Raw genomic sequence first — 20,632 nt, 5'->3', positions numbered from 1 at the left:
ATTAATGTACAACCTATTAAGTAACAGCTCGCAGAAGGGCTGCAAAACCCTGTGGTTAAGAAGGATTTAAAATAGTATTTTATTCTTTATTATGATTTCATTTATAAAAGTGGTTCAAGAGCAAGTGGTGCTTTAAAAATAGCTAAATAGGCCTGATTGTGATCTCATTTGAATGGGTGTGAATCAGGAGTGACTCCACTTAAGTCAATAGGGTTCCACCAGTGTAAATCAGGAGTGACTCCACTTAAGTCAGTGGAATTATACTAGTGTAAAACCAGTATAAGCAAGAATAGTCTTGAGCCCCTGATTTTTGACCAGACAGTGTCCCTTTACTGTTGTGCTGTGCTTAGGACAGGGAATGTTTCATTTAGGGGGAAACAGTGTATGGTTAACCTAGTTCTTTTGTGTGATGGGGAGGGCCCTCTGAGGACTGGGAGCGAGGCAGAATGCAGGTGACAATAATAATAAAGGAATCTAGGTCATCACTTCAGAAGAGTTAGTTTTTAAATTCATCTACGTTTTGTTGAGACAGTTTGCGCTGGTGATGGATTGATGGCTATGGAGATGAAATCCTCTGATTTCCCCCCACCCCCTCTCTGGGCCTCACCCCTGACCTGGAAGCCCTCCCATGAAGGCTGAGGGGGTAGGGTCGTCTCCCCAGCTCTCTCCCTGCACACGTGGAAGGTGCTATGAAATGCAAAGTGCTCTGGTGTGCTAATGATGTTCATGTTGCTAATGGAGCAAATGACTTAGCTTGGGATGGTTCCTACAGACAAGATGGTCGGGAGGTCTCTCCTGTTTCCCCCCGCACATTCCCATTTCCTGATTCATCCCCCAGTGGAACCCATGCCTCAGTTTACCTGCCTATAAAATGGGTATAATGACACCGAAGCCACGCTCACAAATGCCTTGTGAGCACAATTAATTACTGCTTGCAAAGTGCTTTGATTGCCCCATGTTGAAAGGTGCTCCCTGAATGCACATGGTAATTGCTAATCCATTATGCTGGCCCATTTTACTGGGCTCCGTGTGCCAATCAAGTGCTAGACAACTCCTCATGAACCCAGCCCCATTTCCGGTGGCTGGGAGTGCTGGTGCCAAGTCAACCTCCTTGGCATTATTGTTGTCGGAGACACTTGATGGCAGGGCGAGCGATGCCAGGCAGAGGGCTGGCAGCAAAAAAGGGCAGGTGGCTTCCCGCCGCAGTTATTGTAACTTGTTGCTGGCTGGAAATAGAGCCTGGCTCCATATGGGGCAACTCATCTGATCCCATGCCACTGGCCCTGAGCTTAGCTCGCCTGGCACCAATGGGAGCAAGGCTTCCAGGGCTTATTACAGACAGCCTCTGTTTGGGAGGCTGGGGGCACATGCTGCTGCTCCCTTGGGTCCTGGGCTGAACAGGGCAGCACCTCGCGCCTTTCCCTGTGAGTGTCCCCACTGCCTCTGGCACCTGGGAGCTCCATGGGTCAAGGCTCTGAGGGCCCACTGCGATGTGGGTCCCTGCGATGGCTCTCTGGATAGGGTTGGTGCACGCTGCCTCCCCTCTGTCTCTGGGATGGATGAACCTGCCCCGAGACTCCGTAGCAAAGGGCGTAACTATGGCTCTGACTGCGATCTGCCTCACACCCGCTTTGCTCTGTTGGCCTTGGCAGAGTCACTCCGGATTTCCCCCGGAGAGCCGGAGCCTGGGCCCTGAGCCATCTGCTTGGCAGCACAAAGCGACCCCAATGCCAGTTTCACTGGCCCGGGGAGGATACCCCTTGCACTGGAATTGTTGAGGGACATGGAGCTGCCCCAGAGGCCCCCTAGGCCACCTCCCAGCACAGATTGCAGGATTGGGTGTCCTAACCACCTCCAGAGATGGGCTGTGGGCAGCCAGTGTGAGATACAGCAGCCGCCAGAATTCAGGATACTCTTTCTTTGGGGAGGGTTAGCTCAGTGGTTTGAGCATTGGCCTGCTAAACCCAGGGTTCTGAGTTCAATCCTTGAGGGGGCCATTTAGGAATCTGGGGCAAAAATTGGGGATTGGTCCTGCTTTGAGCAGGGGGTTAGACTAGATGACCTCCTGAGGTCCCTTCCAACCCTGATATTCTATGATTCTCCCTACAGTGTCAGGAGGGGTTCTCCCATCGCTCTAGGTAATCCACCTGCCTAGAGACAGTAGCTAGATCAATGGAAGAACTCTAGCGCTGTCTATGCTGGGGGTTAGGTCGGTTTCACCGATGTGGGTTTTTCAGGCCCCTGAGCCACGCAGCTGGGTTGACCTAACGTTTTAGCGTAGACCTGGCCTTAAAGTCAGCTTTCCCCTCCTCCCTCCGGTCGTGCGCTGAATGCAGCTTTCCCAGATCATGGAGGTTAGTTGCATACAGTGTTGCCAAACCTCCATGCCTTTAAAAAACCATGAGAATTTAAAAATAATACACATGAAGGTCTTGATTTGCATTCTGGTTTCAGAGCCGTCAGGGTGCATGTTTTCAGGCTTCTCTCTGCGACCTGGAGGGCTAGGAACTTAGTTTGTTTTAAATGCGAGCAGAGAGTCTCACGTAGTCCCCTGAGTCCAGGAGGTGGGGCTTTAAGAAGAAACACCAAATGTTGTGAGTGTAGGCACCACCGCATATATCTGGTAAAACCCTACAGCCACGTGTCTTTTCCTGTGTTCCCACTAACCCCCTGTGATTAATAAGAGCAAAATAATTTTAAAATACCAGTGTATTTTCTGCCTTTGAAGCTGTTTGTTTACTACTTGGACTTCTCTCAGCTCTGACACTAAAACTGGGCTTGTCAGTTTCACCTCGGTTTATAGTCAGTTTCACTTTGTGATTTTCTTGGGCTAACACAGTGCTGCAATTTAGGGGTTGCAAACAATACAGAGAGAGGCGTATTTATTTTTAAACTGCAAGCATGTTTCCCTATGAATTTTAAAAAGAAAACACATGGGTGGCAAAAAATTTTCCCCCCATCCTTGGCTTTTCATCAGTGTGTTTTTTACCATTTGGAAAGCTGGCTGGTAGGGCCCCTTTATGGCCCAGCTTTTGCAAAGGATCATGTATTTTCACCTGTAAATATGCGGGGACAATTCCCCTGGCTGGTCCATCCAACTGAGACCAGATCTGATGAAACAGGAACATACCTCGCCTAATTGTTTTTCTTTCGTCTATTTTTGTACTCGTGACAATCCACTTGCTGGTGGGGCGTGAGCAGAAAGAGAAAGAGGCTGGAAAATGAAGTAACCTAATGTTCCTGTAAATAAAGATGCTGTCATTAAAAACCATCCAGCAAAAGGAAGTCTGGGAATGAGGCTTCTGCCTGCTAGATGATTCAACTTATTAGCTTAGCTCTTTCACAATGTGCTGATTAATTCTGGGCCAATAATACAACCAACTCGGCATGGCTTAGCCTAGGGAATCTGTGCTGCATAACTCAGTGTAGCAATAGTGATGTGATGTTGCACTCACCTAACACCTTTCATCAGAGGATGGTTAAGTGCTGTAAAAAATTATGAATCTGCAGGAAGTCAGGATCCCTGGGTCTTTATTCTTGGCTCTGCTGTTGATGGGTGTAAGTGGCTTAACCTCCGTGAGGCTTATTTTTTTGTTGTTGTAAAATACTTCAGGCTCTTGGGATGAAAGTGTAATTGTTTATTTTATGATTGTTCCTTGGAGTGGAGGAAGATCCGGGGCCTGTCACTGGTAACATGACAAAAATGCACATGTCTCTTATATACATTTACACAAGTTATTGGGCTCAAGCCATTGTTTGTGTAGTATGGTGTGTTTCCTAGGTATGGGGTTTTTGGCCTAAGAGATGGAGCTTCCCCAGCTTCTCTGGAGATACCAGCTGTTCCAATACCACAATGATGGGCACAGTATAACATAGCTCGATTGTAAGCTGTTTGGCGCAGGGACTCTCTGTTCTGTGTTTGTCCAGCACTTGGCACAACAGGGTCCTGGTGCATGACTATTGTTCCTAGGTGCTGTGATAATACAAGTAATAATTACTAATAATAGATGGGAAGACAGAGAGATCGACTGTGCTTTGTGGATACACTGTACAATCCACTGTATCTTGCTTCCAGGGAATACGTCCTAAGATTCAGGCTATAAATTCCTTTTTTTAATATCACTCCATTCCCCCTGCCTCCACCCCCGTGGATCACACTCATGTCTCTTGTTCTTGGCCCTTTACATCTTTCCATGGCTCGTAGCCTGTTACTCTCTCTCTCTTAGTCATCACTTAGCCAGGCTCTATAGATTTAGCTCTCTTGGTCTTGCCTTGTAAGCCAGTCCGCCCGGCCACCCTCCCCCTCGTCATCCTTCTTGCGCGTCTCTGCACTCCCTCTAGTTCCCCGGTCCCTTTCGGATATAGAGGCTCCCAGAGCTGGGGTGCGGTCTTCCCCGTGCGATTGCACAGTGCCGCGAATCACGATGATTAAGAATGACACACCTGGGGGGGCTTTCAGAGCTTTATCAGCACTAACGAGCAGATGACTAAACACAAGCTGATTCGATGGGCACAGACAAACCCTGATGGGGGAATTCAGGCCAGAGCATGCCTCAAAGAGTCAGAAAGTCAAGTGTGCCAGAGCCGGGGAGAGGAAATGGGAGAGGAATAGAGGGTTGCTGCATGGCTGAGGTGCTGCTATGTTTCACGGCACTCATAATGGACTGGAATTACCCGAGGCAGGGTTGCTCAGAGCTGTAACAGGAGAACGCTGCTTTGATACGAGGATGAGACCTAACCCCTTTAGGGTCTGTCTACACTGCAATGAATATCTGCGGCTGGCCCATGCCGGCTGACTCAGGCTCCCAGGGCTCGGGCTAAGGGGCAGTTTAACTACAGCGTAGCTGTTCTGGCTCGGGTTGGGGCACGGGCACTGGGACCATTGCAAGGTGAGCTACCCTGCAGTTAAACAGTCCCTTAGCCTGAGCCCCATGAGCCCCGGTCAGCTGCAGGTGTCTAATTGCAGTGCAGACCTACCCTTAGACATAAGCTAGGCAGGCCCCGCTGCTGGCCTGGGTTTGAGTCCTGAGCCCAGCCACCGTCTCCCTGCCACAGCGCTGCAGAGCGCAGGGAGAAAGTGTGCCACTCAATGGCGCCCACTGCTGGCTGATTCAGGAGCAGCACTGCTGCGTCCAACGCCAGCCCGCCTCTGCCCAAAGGATGCAGCCTTTGGGTGCATCTGCCCTGCAAGCGAAGGCGGAACTGTAGCCCGGGGAGCTTTAATCTAGCTAGTGCAGGCAATTGCAGTGACCATGTGGTGGCGTAGACATGGCAGCAGGCCAGCTACGTCCCCAGAGTCCCCAGTGGGCTTATCCTGGGCTGGCTAGCTCATGCCAAAGCCCACGCCACCACGTCCTCACTACACACGTTACAGGGCAGAGTCATTCCCGCTCCCTGGGGTATCTAAGCCCTGCGCAGAGGTGGGGGAGTAAAAAGCCCCCTTCGCCTGTTCTGTGGATAAATGGGGTAGTTCAGCCCCTAGGAGACAGACTCCCCCTGCCCTGCAGGACCCAGTGTCTCCCGGGGAAGGGGTTTCCCCCACAGGATCTTGTCCCTTGAGCTCCATGTTTGTCGGGGATCTGAGGGGTTGAAAGCTCCAGTTCGGTGATCAGCACTCGTCTGTACCCCTTGCAAGACTGAGTCCCGCTCAGAGATCTCCTGGCTGAGGGAGCGAGATGGGACTCTTTCCACGTCAGCGAGCTTTCTGAGTGCCAACCAGAGGCTGCCGTTGTGGTCACTTGACCACAGCGCTGCGTGTTCGCCCTCCCAGGGGTTAGTGTGTGGCCTCTCCAGCGCTCCCACACCTTGCTGCCCGGGGAGCTCCGGATCCATCTCAGGCTAGGACCTTGCCATTAAACTGCTGAGCCAGCCTTCTGCATAGGACCCTTGCAGAGCACTGACCGCACCCCAAAGCCAGGGTGCCACACGGACGTGAGAGAACTAGCCACAAACCGCGCATATCGCTGCAAGTGAAAAAGCCTTCTCCCCAATGAGGCGTGCATTTGCTTTAGGACGCAAGGCCAGACCACGACAGCAGGTGTCTGGGCGCATCCCAGCAAGCCCTGTGGTTCCAATCCTGTGCCGAAGAAATGCTCACGCTTCCCTTACGGACTCGTTTCTTTGGGCTGGCCGGAGTCCGTCTAGAGGAGGCTGAGGGCGGGCGTGGGCTTGGTTTGGATCTCACGCCGTCTGAGAGGCCTGCTCTCCAAAGCATCTGACCCAGAAGGAAGAGCCTTGTGATTATTATAATTAAACGGAGGGCATTTTGGCTGGGATATAAATAAAAGCAATCCCAGCCCTGCAGGCCTCAACCCTCTCCCTGACATGCAGCACCCTGCAGCTGGGGACGCAAGGTCAGAGTGCTTGGTAAGCCAGCCTGTTGTTGGGAGGGGTTTGGGTACCTCCAAGGCGACTTCAGCATGGACTTGCCAGCTGCTTTGGGAGCGGCAGGGACACAGGGTGGCATGCTCCATGAGCAGCAGCAGGTCTGCACTGGTGACAAAGTCGTCGGCGGTGAAATATGACTGTCATTAGCGCACTGAGCGGCTCCTGTCCCCAGTACCGTGCTCAGAGCGAGTGTTATGCAGATCGCGGTCCAGGTTTCGCGCAGTGTTTAGACAGACTCTGATGCACTCTGACCCTGGATCCGCTCCAGGTTAGTGTTCAGTGCCCCTTGGAGCACACAACACTGTATGGAGTGAGTGAGTTTTGTCGCTCTCTTCCTGCAAAGGGATCGGGCTCGGGGCAGTGTTCGTTGTTAGGCCCAGGAGCCGGGACCGAGGACGCAGCTGCCCTGGCAGGCTGGGGATACGTCGCAGCCGGGCAGCCAGGAGAGCAGGGGACCCTCAGGAGTGGCCGGTGTCCAGCCCGCAGCTGCGTCCCGCCAAGGAGGTGTAGTTGCATGTCTGCCAGGCGCAGTGCGGGAGCAGGGTGTCTCTCAGGGGCAGGGAGCGGAGAGGCAGCGGTGGAGCTGGGACTCACGGAAGTGAAACAGCTGCAGCCCTAGGCGCGCCCGGCTGGAGCCAGCAGGCTGCTTCGCCTCGGGTGCCAAGGCCCCCTATTGTTTCAGTGAGAGGCAAGAAGAAAACGAACCCTGAGCGTCTTTTCTCCATGTCTGGCTTAGGGGTGCGGCTCCGTGCTCTGCATTGCCCTGCAGGGCTCCCAGCCCCGAACCTCAGACACTGGGAACCCTGGCGCCCGTGCCTGGCATTTCGAACGGTTTGTCTGAGCTGTGCCAGCCGCACCCAGCACAGAAGGGCTGCAGTACAATCCACTGATTGGGGGGAGGGATAGCTCAGTGGTTTGAGCACTGGCCTGCTAAACCCAGGGTTGTGAGTTCAATCCTTGAGGGGGCCATTTAGGGATTTGGGGCAAAAATTGGGAATTGGTCCTGCTTTGAGCAGGGGGTTGGACTAGATGACCTCCTGAGGTCCCTTCCAACCCTGATATTCTATGATTCTATGATCCTCCCAGTTGCAACTGAAATACCTAGCGCTGGAGAAAGCCACAGTCCACTCTGGTTTCTGGAATCAGTAAAGGCCCGGCTGGCCTTGTGCTTTGAACTTCAGTGTGCGTCTACCCCGGTGTGTGATCGACTGGTCCAGGGGCCACAGACTCTTCCTAATGGGGGAGCATGAGGCCTCACCCTTCCCCAAGGCCTCGCCCCTGGGCTAGCCAGAAGCCGGAGTTGGGTTGGGGTAAGATCTGTGTGGGCAGCTGTGGGGAGCTGCAGACCCTCCACCTGCCCTGGATGGGGGGACTGGGAGGCGGGGACACAGGCTGGGGGCTGCTCTCAGAGCCCCCCACCCTGGGCAGGTGGAGGGTCCATGGCTCCCCATAGCTGCCTGGGCTCCCTGGGCCATTCTTAGCTGGGTTGGGTGGGCCCCCTCTGTTCTGGCGCCCCTGGACTGGTCCCTTCTGGCCTTAAACCCTATGCCGTGGGCACCATAGACAAGTGCCCCCCTAGTACCTTATGTGCGCTGTATGCTAAGCTCATGCCTGTACCTTGTGTGTATTGCATGCACTGGGCGGGCTTCACACGTGCATTCCTACAGGAGCATGTTACATGCCACCCGCTGGGGACAGCTCTTCCTCCTCTCTGCAGCTGGCAGCACGGCCGTTTCTTCACACGTGGCATTGCTGCCTCTTGCAGGATCGTCACAGTGGTTCTGGTCGCCGTCAGCGTGGTCTGGATCCCCATCCTGCAGAGCTCCAACAGCGGCCAGCTGTACGCCTACATCCAGTCTGTGACCAGCTGCCTCGCCCCGCCCATCACGGCTGTGTTCGCCCTGGCAGTTTTCTGGAGACGAGCCAACGAGCAGGTAAGCTCTCTGCCATTTCGTGGGGAGGGAGGGGGCCTTTTAACGCGCAGATGTTACACCTGGAAGAGACCATTGCGATCACCTAGCCTGACCCCCCTGCATATCACAGGCCAGACGACCTCCCCTGCTGATTCCTGCGTTGGCCCCGCTGCTTCTGGCGGAGCTGGAGCAGGGCTGTGCAGCCTTCTTCCATTTGCAGACCTCTGAAGCATTTCGAATGGCGCTGCAGACCCCTTTGGAAATCTTCGACACAGTCTGTGGGTCCCCAACGGTCCGCGGGCCGCAGGTTGAAAGCCTCTGAGCTCGAGCGTCTCTTGTAGAGTGCTGGCCTGTCTTAGCTGATGCGGTTCCAGTTGCCCTGGCTCACCATTGTTATTCCAGTGCATGCTGGCCGTCCCCTTGGGGAAGCCTGGGGTCAGACCCCGTTCGAGGTCACAAGGGAAAATCTGTTTGCTGCATCTCTGCATCGTCTCCACATTGAGACTCCCCATGCGGGCACATGGCCAGCAGGGCGGCAGTACCGTTCCTGGAGGGAGCCTTTTCCCGTCCATAGCATTGCACAGATGGCCTGTGAATTCTGAGGACGTTTCACCTTCCTCTGAAGAATCAGGTGCTGGTAACTGCTGGAAGCAGAGGATTGGTTTGGATGGGCCAGGGGTCTCATCTGAGGTGGAAACGCCTGTATAGCTGGGTCTCTCGTTAGGGGCACCTGGAATAAACAGAGGGGTGCAGGTAGCCTCTGGACCCCAGCCTTCCTGCAGGGCGTTGGGCTAGTCATGTGACTGTTGATCGGCTGGAGGGGCCCTGCATTGATTTGTGAGTTGTTGTCTTACCTGACTGCTGGTGAAATGGTCCCGTGACCCTCCCACCAAGTGGGACCCCCCCAGTTTTCCCTTTGTGGTAAGGAGGCTACTAGAAAGTGGAGGAGGTGTGGCAGGGCACGCAGCACATTGAGTCTCTTCAGGCCAAGGATCAGCCCCAGGAACCTTACACTCCTGTGCTCCTGAGGGCTTGAAGATCATTGGTTGCTTCTTCGGTAGGGCTTTTGGGGTCAGGCTCATCCATGAGGACGTGGCCAGTCCAGTTCTGGCTGGCTGGTTCTAGCTGCTGGCCCTGTCAGGGATTTCTGAAGAGTCTTGTTTGAGGAACCGAGTCCCAGTCCCGCAAAGAAGAACTGAAATCGTGCTTGCCTGCGTTTGAGAACAGAGCGAGCCGGTGGTTCCCCAAGGAACTGGTGGGTGGGTCATGTGCAGCTGGCATGTGAGCAGAGCCCAGGTGTTGACATGCAACGCTGCCCGACTGTGGCCTGGGAAGTTTTAAGCAAAGTGTCACAGAAAACTGCCAGGCAACTGCGCTAGCCAACAGCAGACTGCAACACGAGGGACTTTCCACTGCATAAATACGTGTTTGTTACATTCTCTTTAGTTAGCATCCTGGAAAGAAAAGAACCCAGCCAACGGCAGAACCTGTGCAAAGGGTCTTATGGCTGGCCAGAGAATACCGTTTGTATTACAGTACAGGAGAACCTCAGAGTTACGACCCGCTTGGGAATGGAATTTGTTCGTAACACTGGACAAAACATTCTTTCAAAAGTTTACAGCTGAACATTGACTTAATGCAGCTTTGAAACGTTACTGTGCAGAAGGAAAATGCTGCTTTTAACCATCTCAATTTAAATGAAACAAGCACAGAAACAGTGTCCTCACCTTGTCAAATCTTTGTTTTAAACTTTCCCTTCATTTTTTTGGTCGTTGACATTTAACGCAGTACGGCACTGGATTTGCTTGGTTTTTGTTTTGTTTTGGTCCCTGCTGCTGTGTGTATTTCTGGTTCCAAATGAGGTGTGTGGCTGACTCGTCAGTTCGTAACTCTGAGGTTCTACTGTATCACCTAACTACGATCCGGGTCCCTTGGTGGGAGGGGCTGTATATGCACAGTAAGAGACGTTGTCCTCGTTTTACAGACGGGCACCTGCAAGAGAGGAGATATGTCTGCACTGCGGCTGGAGGTATAATTTTGAGCTTGGGTAGACGAGCCTGGGCTAGCTTTGATCAAGACATTGCACTAAAAATAGCAACGTAGCCACTTGAATGGTAACCCAGGACCCCAGACGGGAGTGCACTCTGGCAGCTGGCCCATGTGGCTACTCTGCTATTTTTAATGTGCTAGCTCGATTCAAAGCTAACGTGTGTACAGGAAGCTGAGCTGCACCTCCGGCTATGCGGAAAGAGACTTATCACATGGGAAGTCTATGGCACAGCTGGGATTTGAACCTAGAACTCCCGAGTCCCACCCCAGGGCCTTAACCACAAGACCTGGCCGGGTCACCCAGGCTGCGGACACGGTAGGAAGCGCTCGCTGACAGAGGTGAGCTTGCAGCCGCGGCTCAGCCAGGAAGGGAGTTCAGTAGAGGAGAGCGTTCTTCAGCCCTCGCCCACCCTAGGGACATGACGGATTCCCGCCGGGGGAGGTGCCGTCGCCCTGAACGTCTTTGTTTTGCAGGGAGCTTTCTGGGGCCTGATGCTGGGGCTGGTGCTAGGCCTGGCCAGGATGGGACTGGAGTTTGCGTACCCTTCGCCCCGCTGTGGCGTCCCGGACGAGCGCCCCTCCCTCGTGAAGGACGTTCACTACCTCCACTTTGCCATCCTCCTCTGCGCTCTGACTGCCGGCACCGTGGTGGGGATCAGCTTGCTGAGCAGGCCCCCTGCCGAGTCGCAGGTGGGTAAAGTCGCCCGGCCCCGATGAGGATCAAGCGACATTTGACCTGCCCCTTGTTTCCCTCCCTGCTGCCAAGAGGCCATGGTGGCCGCCCTTCCTCGCAACCCCCTGCACAGGCCAAGTCCGATGTTGTTGGAATCTGGCGGGGGTGCCAAGGTGGGCACGTCAGGCAGGAGGCAGGTCCTGCGAGCAGGTCTCCTATTTCCACTTGCCCCCGCAGGGAAAAGACACAGCCCGCACCCTCCCTCCGCGAAGCCCTGATGGCACATGGCTGGCAGCAAAAGTCCAAAGCCACGGCCCATGGGCAAATGTACAGGTAAAGCAGCCCTGGGCTCAGCTTCTGCTCTTGGACCGGATTGAGGTTGGGTAGCCACACAAAGGAGCGCAGTGTTGAGCACAGTCACTGCTGTGGCATTCAGATCCACCCGGCACGTGCGCCCAGGCACGCGGATCCTTCCTTCGTGCAGGGAAGCCCCCATGTCCGGCAAGGGATGTGTCTCCTTGGGATAGGCGGCTCCTTCTCAGGATGGGAACAAGGGCAGTGATCACTGAGCTAAGGGCCAGGGAGACCTATCCAAATCCTCCAGCAAGAGGCACAGAATAGCTGTCTCTGGGGAACCGCCTTCGATGTCCTCTCTGCTCCACCCATGCCAGAAGGCATCCTGACACCAGACCGACCCGCTGTGTTCCGCTTGTTGGCGTTGCCCTACGCCTGGTGGACGTTATGTCACGTGAAAGCGGGGATGGGGCTTCGGAGCAGGGAAGGGTGATGAGCTCGCACCCAGAACACGCTATGGGGGGGAGGGACCCACACGCACATGGAAATTCCCCTCCTCCCCCAGTGCAGTGGCATTTGGGGTCAGGCCATTGTAGACAGAGGCTCCAACCATGGAGCTGGGCTCTGGGTCTGGACTTCCCCAGGGGCTGGGGTGTTGGTTCTGCTGTCCTAGTCTGGGGCCAGGGCGAGGAAAGGGAGATGGTTGTAGGTGTCAGAGCATGGGGTTTATTTCAGGGGAGCCCTGCAGCATGCAGGAGTTTGGGGTGCAGGGAGCACAAGGACCTGCCCCGGCTGTGGGCATGGCCAGTGACTCTCCTGCCCGCCGGCCGCTGTCCGAGCTCACACTATTCTGCACTGACCCACGCAGGCCCTGGGCCAGAGCCTCAGCTGGTGGACCTCCGAGTAGCTCCACTGAAGGGGGTGGAACTACCCTGATTTACAGCCAGCTGAGGATCCGGCCTGGAGAGGTCAGAGCGGGGTTCGAATCTGGCAGGTGTTTAGGGGAACTGTCTGCAGAGACACTGGCCAGGCTGAGCAGCATGGGGAGATCGCTGGGTGACCTCCCACCTTGGGGACTGGGTATGTCCCCGGGAACGGGCTGTTCCTGTCCTTCACTACAGGCTCTTTGCTGGGCATCCTCAGAGGAATAACTGGGCTCCTCCAATTCCCACCCTGCGGGTGAGGTGAGACGATGCTTCCCAGACACTGCTGCATTAGCTCCCCGGGTCTGGACACCCCCCCACAACAAGCTGATTCTTTGGGTTTACTAGGGTAGCACCCAGCGCAGGGGCCAGGATCAAACCCTCATCTGTGGGGCCGTGTCTGGAGGGCATGAGTGCTGCCAGGCCAGGTCGAGGGACCGCAGGGTAGCTGTGGCCGCACCGCGGGGGGAGAGCGCTGTCTCCGTGCTCAGGTAACGCAGGCCATGCGACCTCAGGTGTGGCCTCCTCTCACCCTGGGGGGAATTGGGGGCGGCTCCTCTGCGGGGGAGGAGAATCAGGCCTCAGACTCCAGAGCCTCAGTTTGCCATAGCAGCTAGTGACGCTGGGGGCCTCCGTTTTCAGATGCCCAACTTGAGACACTTGAAAGGGGCCCGGTGTTCAGAGGGTGGGTACTCGGCTCGTCTCCTCTCACTGTGCCGCTCTTCTCCTCTGGCTTGGCTGCTCTGGCCCCTCTAAGCTTCCTGCTCTGCGTTCCAGATAAAGAACCTCACCTGGTGGACCATTTCCCGGGGGTGCCTGCCTCCCGAGATCTCCATGGCCAGCGCATCAGCAGGGACCCGCTCACCCAGGAGAGGAACGGAGGGTACGTGTGATCTGATATTGGCCGGCCAGAGCTTGGGATGGACCCAATGCTGGGACTAAGAACCCAATGCCGAAGGGGTGGGCTGCGCTTTGAGCTGGGGGTGTCATTCCCACCTCAAGGAGACATACTGGATGTAGATCTGATCGTGCTTGGGCACTAACATCAAGGCGTGGGTGTGTGAGTGGCGGGAGGGGCTGGCCGGCATGAGTGCGTGCCTAGCGTCCTGGATGGGGATGTAGCCCAGCGGCTAGCCTCTCCCGCTGCTTGTGCGGTCGTGGCTATGCTCTGGCACGCTAGTTCGCTCCCAGCTACGGCCGGGATGTCTCCTCAGCCTGGGAATCCCAGCTGCAGACCTGCCTTTAGACCTGGAAATCTGCTGTGGCCTGCCGCATGTTCTGAGCACAGGGCTGGGAGCCAGGACGGTCCTGAGTTCCAATCCCAGCTCAGGGGGTTGGGGAGGGGTCAGGGTGCTGGGGGGGGGAGGGGTCTTTGTTTGTTTCAACCAGAGCCACGTGGGTTTGGGGATCAGGTTCTGCTTTGGGGTTGGGTCCAGTTCCCAAACTGGCTGCTTGGCCCTGCTCCCTCACCCCTTGAAACAGGGGCCCTCTTGCTCTGCGCATCCTCAGGCACAGCTCTCTTTGGCCAACCCTGGCCCATGTGACGTGTGCAGGGCAGGTGGTCCCCATGACTCTGTCCCCCTCATAGTCTCTCTCCATCTGTGACAGATTCCCAGGAGGGGGCGCCAGGGACCTGCCCCGGCATGGATTTCTTCCGCAGTTCCCAGGGGGCGAAGGCTGAGGGACCCCCAGCAAAGGCCCTGAGGGACGCCACAGAGGCCCCCTTCTGGGCAAGGATCTGCTGCATCAATGCTGTCATCCTGATGTGTGTCAATGTCTTCTGCTATGCCTATTTCGCTTAACCCGACTGCAGCCAGGCCATGTGGGGGAGATGATCGGGGGAAGGGCCAGGGGGCGGGGAGGGATGGGAGGAGGGGTGAGGGGGAAGGGGAGGAAGGTGTAGTGGGGAGGGATGGGGTGAGGGAAGGTGGAAGGAGAGAGCTGTGTGATTAATGCCCCTACATTCTGGGCATTGGAGGGTTTTGCAGCAGCTAGACTTGTCCCAAAGTTTTTCGTGGGCCAGAAGGTTGGAGTACCAGGGTTGGCACAACAGGTCCCTCCGGCCTCTTTCCCCCCCATAGATGTGAGATAAAGCTTGCCATAGCTCCTCGGTGAAATGTGTCGGATGCTCTCCCCAGTTCCCTCTGGCAAGGGGAGGTGGTGCTCGGGAGGGGCCCAGGCATTGAATAGCTGGGGGGTGTTTCAGCTCGGGGGAGAGGAGAGATTTGTGGAAGATCAAGGGCTGGAAAAGCAGGGGGGCTGCAGGTCAGGGCTGAGGTGCATTGGCAGAGCTGCATGGGAGCAGCGTGCATACCGGGGTGCCGTCAGAAGCTGAAGTTGGCTTTTCCAGACTTGTCCATTTTTGGTTTCTCCATTGAATATTGTTTGAGATCTAAGCCACTGACTCTAAAGAAGCTTATGGCAAAGACATTGCATGGTGCAGTAGCTTTGGACAAAACTGTCCTGCAGTTCTCTTATGCATACAGTAGACTGTTATGTCAGCCCTGGAGCATCTGTCTAGCCTGTATTTCTAGCTCCAGACGGCCTTCCTAAAATTGGAAATGGAAACCAGTCTCAGGTGTGTACCCCTCTTCTGTGTGTACCCCCCTGCCTTGTGTTTTCTCAGAATAACTTTTTATTTACTCTGAATTAAAATGCAGTTTGCAGCTAGAAGTTATATCTGCATGACCATCCGCAGTGCCTGGGGCATCCCTTGGCTATGCCGTCTGCTTGGTTGCTTGCAAACGATCACTGAATTATTGAAGTGTGTCGCTCTAGCACTGAAATCTGGGTGGGTTTCACATCAGTCCTGGAAGTACCGCCTTTCTGGAGGCTGTACTTCTGGGGAGTGACGCAATATTAGCCAATACGCTCTGGCCTAATGGGATGATGTCATCATAGAAGTAGCAGGTGTGTGTGTGCATACACAATTTCCCTGGATATGACACAGGCTAACAGAAGATGGTGATATCTGAATCATGGTGATATTGAACCGTGGTACATTGGTGAGATTTGTTTCCCTTGCCAACCACGTCACATTAACCTGGTCTCATTGTCTCTGGAGAGAGAGATCTGCTTTACTTTCTTTAATGACCTCAGGAAACAAGCTATAGATAAAAAATCAAGCTGATTGAATAGTAGTTTGGAAATAGAAGCTAAAAAGAGGCTTCTCCTTCCCCCTGAAGGTGTAGTCAAAACGTGACACCCTAATGCACCCCCGATATTAACAAGGAGCCCACTGCGTGTTCTGGGTTCAGACTGGTCTCGTGGAATTTACAACCTAGCCAGGTTTGGAGCCAGTTGGAGGGGAGCGGGAAGGTAGATGACATTTCACACGGTAGCACACGATGCTGTGTTGGGGGTTCTGTGGCTCAGTAGCTCGGTGCCGTCACGATGTCCATGCAGCTGATAAGCCGAGGCAGCCCACAGGTTTGGCTCAGATGTGGACCACAGTGGTCGTTCTTCGTTGCTAAGGAGGCCTGCCTCAAGCCTTCTTCAGCCAACTCAGGACAAGGCAAACATTAGTTCAGTAGCCTTTAACTTAGGTGCCCGTGAATAAAGTAGCCTTATAGTCCCAGGCTACCCTCTGGTTTTCAGTCGATCAGCAACGCACAAAGTCTGAGTGAAAGACCAAGGCACTAGTGCCAGTTTACAGCCTGAGTTCGGACGAACAGAAAATTGCCAAACGGACATGGACCGGCAGCCTATTTTGTCTGGTGCCGCCTGCTGCCAGTATTGACCAAAGCCTGATGCCGCAGAAGATGATCCCCCATAATGCACCTGACTGTTCCATGGGGTAAAACTTCTGCCCATGGGGTAAAATTTCTCTGGTGCTCTGAAACACTTGGACTTATGGTGCCCTTTGGAAGCTCTGAACCTAGCTATGAAACATTTTGCTTATTCACAGAAGTGGCTAATCCTCTTTTGAAGCCAGTTAAACCATTTGCCTGAATGACATCCTGCAGCAGTGAGTTCCATAGATTCATTACATGTTTCTTCGGAAAGCATTTCCAGGTTGACCCCTTATCTTTCTTCAGCTCAGTTTGCTGGCCACTCTTGTGGCCACTTTTTCCCTGAGGCTCAGGTAAGTACAGAAGTAGCACGTGTTAGACTCCTCAACTATAAGAGGCATTTGTAAGGTGCTATATGCTTTGTTCAGGCCACAGCCTTAAGTTTAGACCATTAATAGCATCTCGCTGAGCTCGCAGCTTGTAGCAAGCCCTGAAGCCCTTGTGGTGAGTTGGAGGAGAACAAAAAGGGCATCTTATGCCTCTGACCCCCCTTCTCTAACAGGTTTCACCAGTCTTTGCTTTTTAAATACACCATTTCTTCTCAGGGAGGCAGCCTGCAAGGGCATGGAGTTTTAATCTCTTCCTTCCCACTTGGCAAGATTCCCAAGTGTGACGCTGGCTTCTAAAAGTGGCCAAAACAACCTCCCCTCCCCCTCGCCCAACACACAATCCGCATGCAGTTTCTAATCATTGGGTCAAATCCTCAGCTGGCGTGAGGATGTAACTCCACTGACTTCAGCTGCATCACACCTGCTTTGGCAAGGTGGGATCTGGCCCAGAATTGTGCCATCCGTTGATAATGGGATGACACCAGCCCTGGGTGGGACAGAGCTACATTTGCATAAACAATGAATTCAATCACTCCACCCCGGGTGAGCGATGGAACACAGCTGGCAGCGTGTCAGAGTCGGCTCGTAACCAGGTGCCGTAAAAACCGTAGGGCCTTTTTGGTTGTTTTGTGAAGCCCTATTAAAGGTGCCAGGAATGCGCGGTCCCCTCCCACAGCCTCCTCGTTAATCACTGTGGATTGCACTCGCGCTGTTTGCTCAGGATCACTTCAGTGCAGAGAGCATCCAAGCAGGTCCTCGTGGCTCCAGGCTGAGAAAGATGGGAGAGATGCCCAAGCTCAAAGATATGTCTCCTGAAACGGCAGCTGGGGGCAACCTCTGTAAACCCCCCTGCAGTTTCAGGATGCAGGGAGAATGCCCAGGGACCCGCCAGGGGGACGGGACAGCTGCATCGAGGGCCCTGGTGTTCTAGAATGGAGAGGAGGTTTGGGCAAGGGGCAGGTTTGGGGCAAGTTGGGCATGGTGGCACCATGCCTACCTTTGCCCACCTACAGAAGTCAGTGTGCTCGGTTGGTCACGTCTGTATGAGAAACCCCCACTGGAAAGCCCCTGGCCCTGTGCCTGCCTGTCTGAGATCTGGGGAGGGAAAAGGGCTGATTCTAGAAGGAGGCAGGCAGTCAAAGGAACGCGCATTGGAAATACTTGGTGGAAGGGTTAATCTTAATCCTCTTGGCTCGACAGCTGCCTGACCCGGCTGCTCACAAGCCCAGGAGCTGGGAAAAGCCAAGCCCCACACGCCTTGCCCTCAGAGAGCAGGCTCAGTCAGTGGGATTATGATGGTTTATTGTGTGCTTGGCACTTAGCAGGAAGGTGTGAGGACAAAGGTCCCTGCCCCAAAGGGCTTGCAGTGGCGCTAGACGGAGGACGAAGAAGAAGGGATACACCACCAGTTGCCTCCTCTTCTGTCGCACTGAACACCCCGTGCGTAAGTGCCTAATGCAGGCTGCTTCTGCGGCGCACGGGGCTTCACCGGAGCACACAGTTCCCAGAGGTCTCAGGTCCGTCCAGTGCAGCATCCCCCAGTAGGGCTTTAAGCCTGGGAAAGGTCCTTGGTGCTCTGGTGACTTGTCCCCTAAAAGCTCTATGGCGTCAGGGCAAGGGGATTGCAGTTTATTTTGTAAGGGGCAGCCAGGGGGCGCCGGCGTCCCGGCAGCCACTGGCTAGCAGGTCACATGTGAACATGGTGCACATAGTTCCGTGGAAACAGGCCGATGCGCCCACAGATCTTCCCTCTCCACCAGTTGGGGTCGGGGCAGTCTAGGACCTCGATGATGTCCCCTCGGTAGAAGGCCAGCTGGGACGGATCTTGGGAGGAGAAGTCAAACTGAGCCTGGACGAACTTCGGCTTCTTCACCTGCAGTGAAACCGAGCGAGAGAGGAGTCAGGAGGGAAAGCCAGAAGAGGCATCAAAGCTACACAGGCAAATGCTGCTTCCCCCCTCTGCCCTCAGCTGCAGGGAATTACGGGCAGGTACTGTAACTAGTGCGGGGAGGGAATGCTGTCCGCCCACATGGGACACTGGGAGCCTCCCGGCAACGAATGGGCAGGGATGGAGGCGAGTGTCTGAAAGCGTTCGCTAAAGGGACCGTGCCCTGGCTGATGAGCCCAAACACGGACCTGTCCACGACCCACCATCACCTCTTTCCCCCGACTGACAACGTGGGGTCCTAGCCTCCACTGGGGTAAATCCACAGAACCCTTCCGAAGCCAAAGATTCAGGCTGATTTACTGAGAATCTGCTCCCTTCTCTTCACAGCGTGTCCTTAGGGAAAAGGGCCTCCGGAGATCCAGGATTGGGCCGCAAAGTCTGCGTCCTGAGCCGAACGTTCCCAGCCATTCAGATCTGCTCGCTCTGGCTCTAGATCCCTGCAACATTAGCTGCCCACTTACAATCCATCGACTTTCATCACATTTCCTTATGGGCCCGGGGCCTTGCTTTATCTGAGCAGCGTCCTAGAGGCCCTTGCGGGCCATCTGCCCCTTCAGAGGCAAAACAAGTCATGCCCCCCGGAAGCAGAGCTGCCTGTGCCCAATAAAAGTGAACCGAGGGCCAGCGCTCCTCTGCAGATTGCTGTTCTGGTTGGTGGTGGACTGAGTACACTGCCGGTTCCCACCCCAGCCCTGAGTGGCACGCTGTGCATTAGCCGTCAGCTAGCACTGTTACTGCTAGCCCAGGGATAGACCGAATCCAGCCCCTTTTCAGCCTTCCTCTCCTGTTTGCTTTGTTTTCCGCAGGCCTTCCATTTCTCCGCCATCAGCACGTTTAAGGACAGCTCTGCATGTCTCGGGCTGCACTGCGCTCCTGCGATTGGCTTCCCAACAGAAGCTGCAGGCCCAGAGCCAGGCTTTGCAGCTGAGTGGCAGGAGAGAGACTGGCAGAACACCCAGGACTCTGCAAACCTGGCAGCATGCAAAACTGTCTCACCTAGAGCTTGCGGAGGAGAGAGAGGCAGGAACCCCTCCCCCAGCAATGGGTTCAGCCTGAGCAAGGCCAGGATCCACCAAACACTTGAGACGCCCCTAGGCTCAGCCTTCTGCTGAGCTCCTCACTCCACAAACCTCTTTCCTTCGCTACTGTTTGGCTCCTTTACATTTACACTGCATTGTAAACCCAGGTCTGTGGGCTCCAGGCTTGTGGCTGCCGTGTTTCCTAGCCCATGCTTGAGCAGCCACATTGCGCTATAAACCTGGGGTTACAATTGCTGGAGCTGGTCTCACTGCCATGCTAATGCAGTCATTCTGCACTGCACAGACCTTCTGACTTGTGTCTGGGGCTTGAGCTGCGTCTACACTGCAAAACAACAGGACTTGACCCAACTCACAGTGGGACTCAGGCTCTGTCCCACCCCCACAGCATGGTCCTAGCACCCAGGTCCTGAGTGCTTGCTGATTCGAGTCAGACTGATTTGTGTGTGGACAGAAGGTGTGGGCTTGGGCTCAAACCTGAGCCCAGGCTTAGGGTGCAGTGTAGACATACTTCTCTCCTCCGGCAGGGGAGTCAGAGCAGCTAGCCTAAGCCCTTGCCAAAGGTAACCAGCAGCTGGGCCACCACTGCAGCGTGTGGGTCTCCCTGACCTTCATATGAGCAATGAGTTGGTCTGTTTACAGGAAGTGAAAGTTTCATGGCTCTTCCAGCACTCACATGGTATTGGGATTGTTTGTGGAAAGTGCCAGGCTGGTGAAAGCTGTGCGAATATGTCCTAATCTCGTGCAGGGCAAACAGCTTGTGAGTTCCCGTGTGGATTGGTGTGCGTGTGACTGCAATCCAGATCTGCCAGGACAGTTCTTAGGGCAAGTCACTATTGCAACCTAGGCTCTTTGCATTAATTAATCTGCCGGCACAGCAGGAGCTCCTTTCCGTGTGTGTGTGTGTGTGTGTGTGTGTGTGTGTGTGTTTCTAGCTGCAGACTTCCAGTGCTGCCAATCACCAGCAATGCCAGCCATCAAAGGGCTAGGAGGAGTCTACAGTCTCTGCAGGAAATCCTGCTACCATGGAAATACCTGCACGATGGGTGTTTCTGAGGAGCAGTGCCGAGGGAAACGGACACGGTGCTGCTGGGCGATGAGAGAGGAAGCACGCTGTAGTGGTTAAAGCATAGGGGCCAGGAGACTGGGTTCTGCTCTTGGCCCTGCTGCAGAACTGCTCAGTGCAAGTCACTTCCCCTTGCTGTGCCTCAGTTTCCCCACCAATGAAATGGGGATAATGACCCTTCCCTTCCCCCTTTAGGTGGTGCTGAGGCTGAAGTCATTACTC

At 54.7% G+C, this 20,632-nt stretch overlaps 2 protein-coding genes across 4 annotated transcripts in view; one reads left to right on the top strand and one right to left on the bottom strand.

Moving 5' to 3' along the window:
- The window catches only part of SLC5A10 (solute carrier family 5 member 10), an 82,538-nt gene extending 68,458 nt beyond the window's left edge, over positions 1 to 14,080 (top strand). The window contains exons 9-13 of the mRNA XM_073361791.1: positions 8,153 to 8,321; positions 10,824 to 11,039; positions 11,260 to 11,355; positions 13,017 to 13,122; positions 13,848 to 14,080. Of these exons, the coding sequence (XP_073217892.1) occupies positions 8,153 to 8,321; positions 10,824 to 11,039; positions 11,260 to 11,355; positions 13,017 to 13,122; positions 13,848 to 14,041 (781 nt within the window). The 3' untranslated portion in view covers positions 14,042 to 14,080. The remainder of the gene's footprint in view (positions 1 to 8,152; positions 8,322 to 10,823; positions 11,040 to 11,259; positions 11,356 to 13,016; positions 13,123 to 13,847) is intronic.
- An 868-nt stretch (positions 14,081 to 14,948) lies between these two features.
- The window catches only part of GRAP (GRB2 related adaptor protein), a 36,390-nt gene continuing 30,706 nt past the window's right edge, over positions 14,949 to 20,632 (bottom strand). For 2 of the 3 annotated variants that reach the window (XM_073361788.1, XM_073361790.1), the window contains one exon: positions 14,949 to 18,232. In XM_073361788.1, the coding sequence (XP_073217889.1) occupies positions 18,047 to 18,232 (186 nt within the window). In that variant the 3' untranslated portion in view covers positions 14,949 to 18,046. The remainder of the gene's footprint in view (positions 18,233 to 20,632) is intronic. The other variant, XM_073361789.1, reaches the window with a different exon arrangement.

Source organism: Lepidochelys kempii, chromosome 10 (genome assembly GCF_965140265.1).
Source record: "Lepidochelys kempii isolate rLepKem1 chromosome 10, rLepKem1.hap2, whole genome shotgun sequence".
NCBI classification, from domain to species: domain Eukaryota; kingdom Metazoa; phylum Chordata; order Testudines; family Cheloniidae; genus Lepidochelys; species Lepidochelys kempii.
The sequence above is the reverse complement of the archived record's forward strand: the minus strand, read 5'-3'. Positions and strand labels throughout refer to the sequence as shown.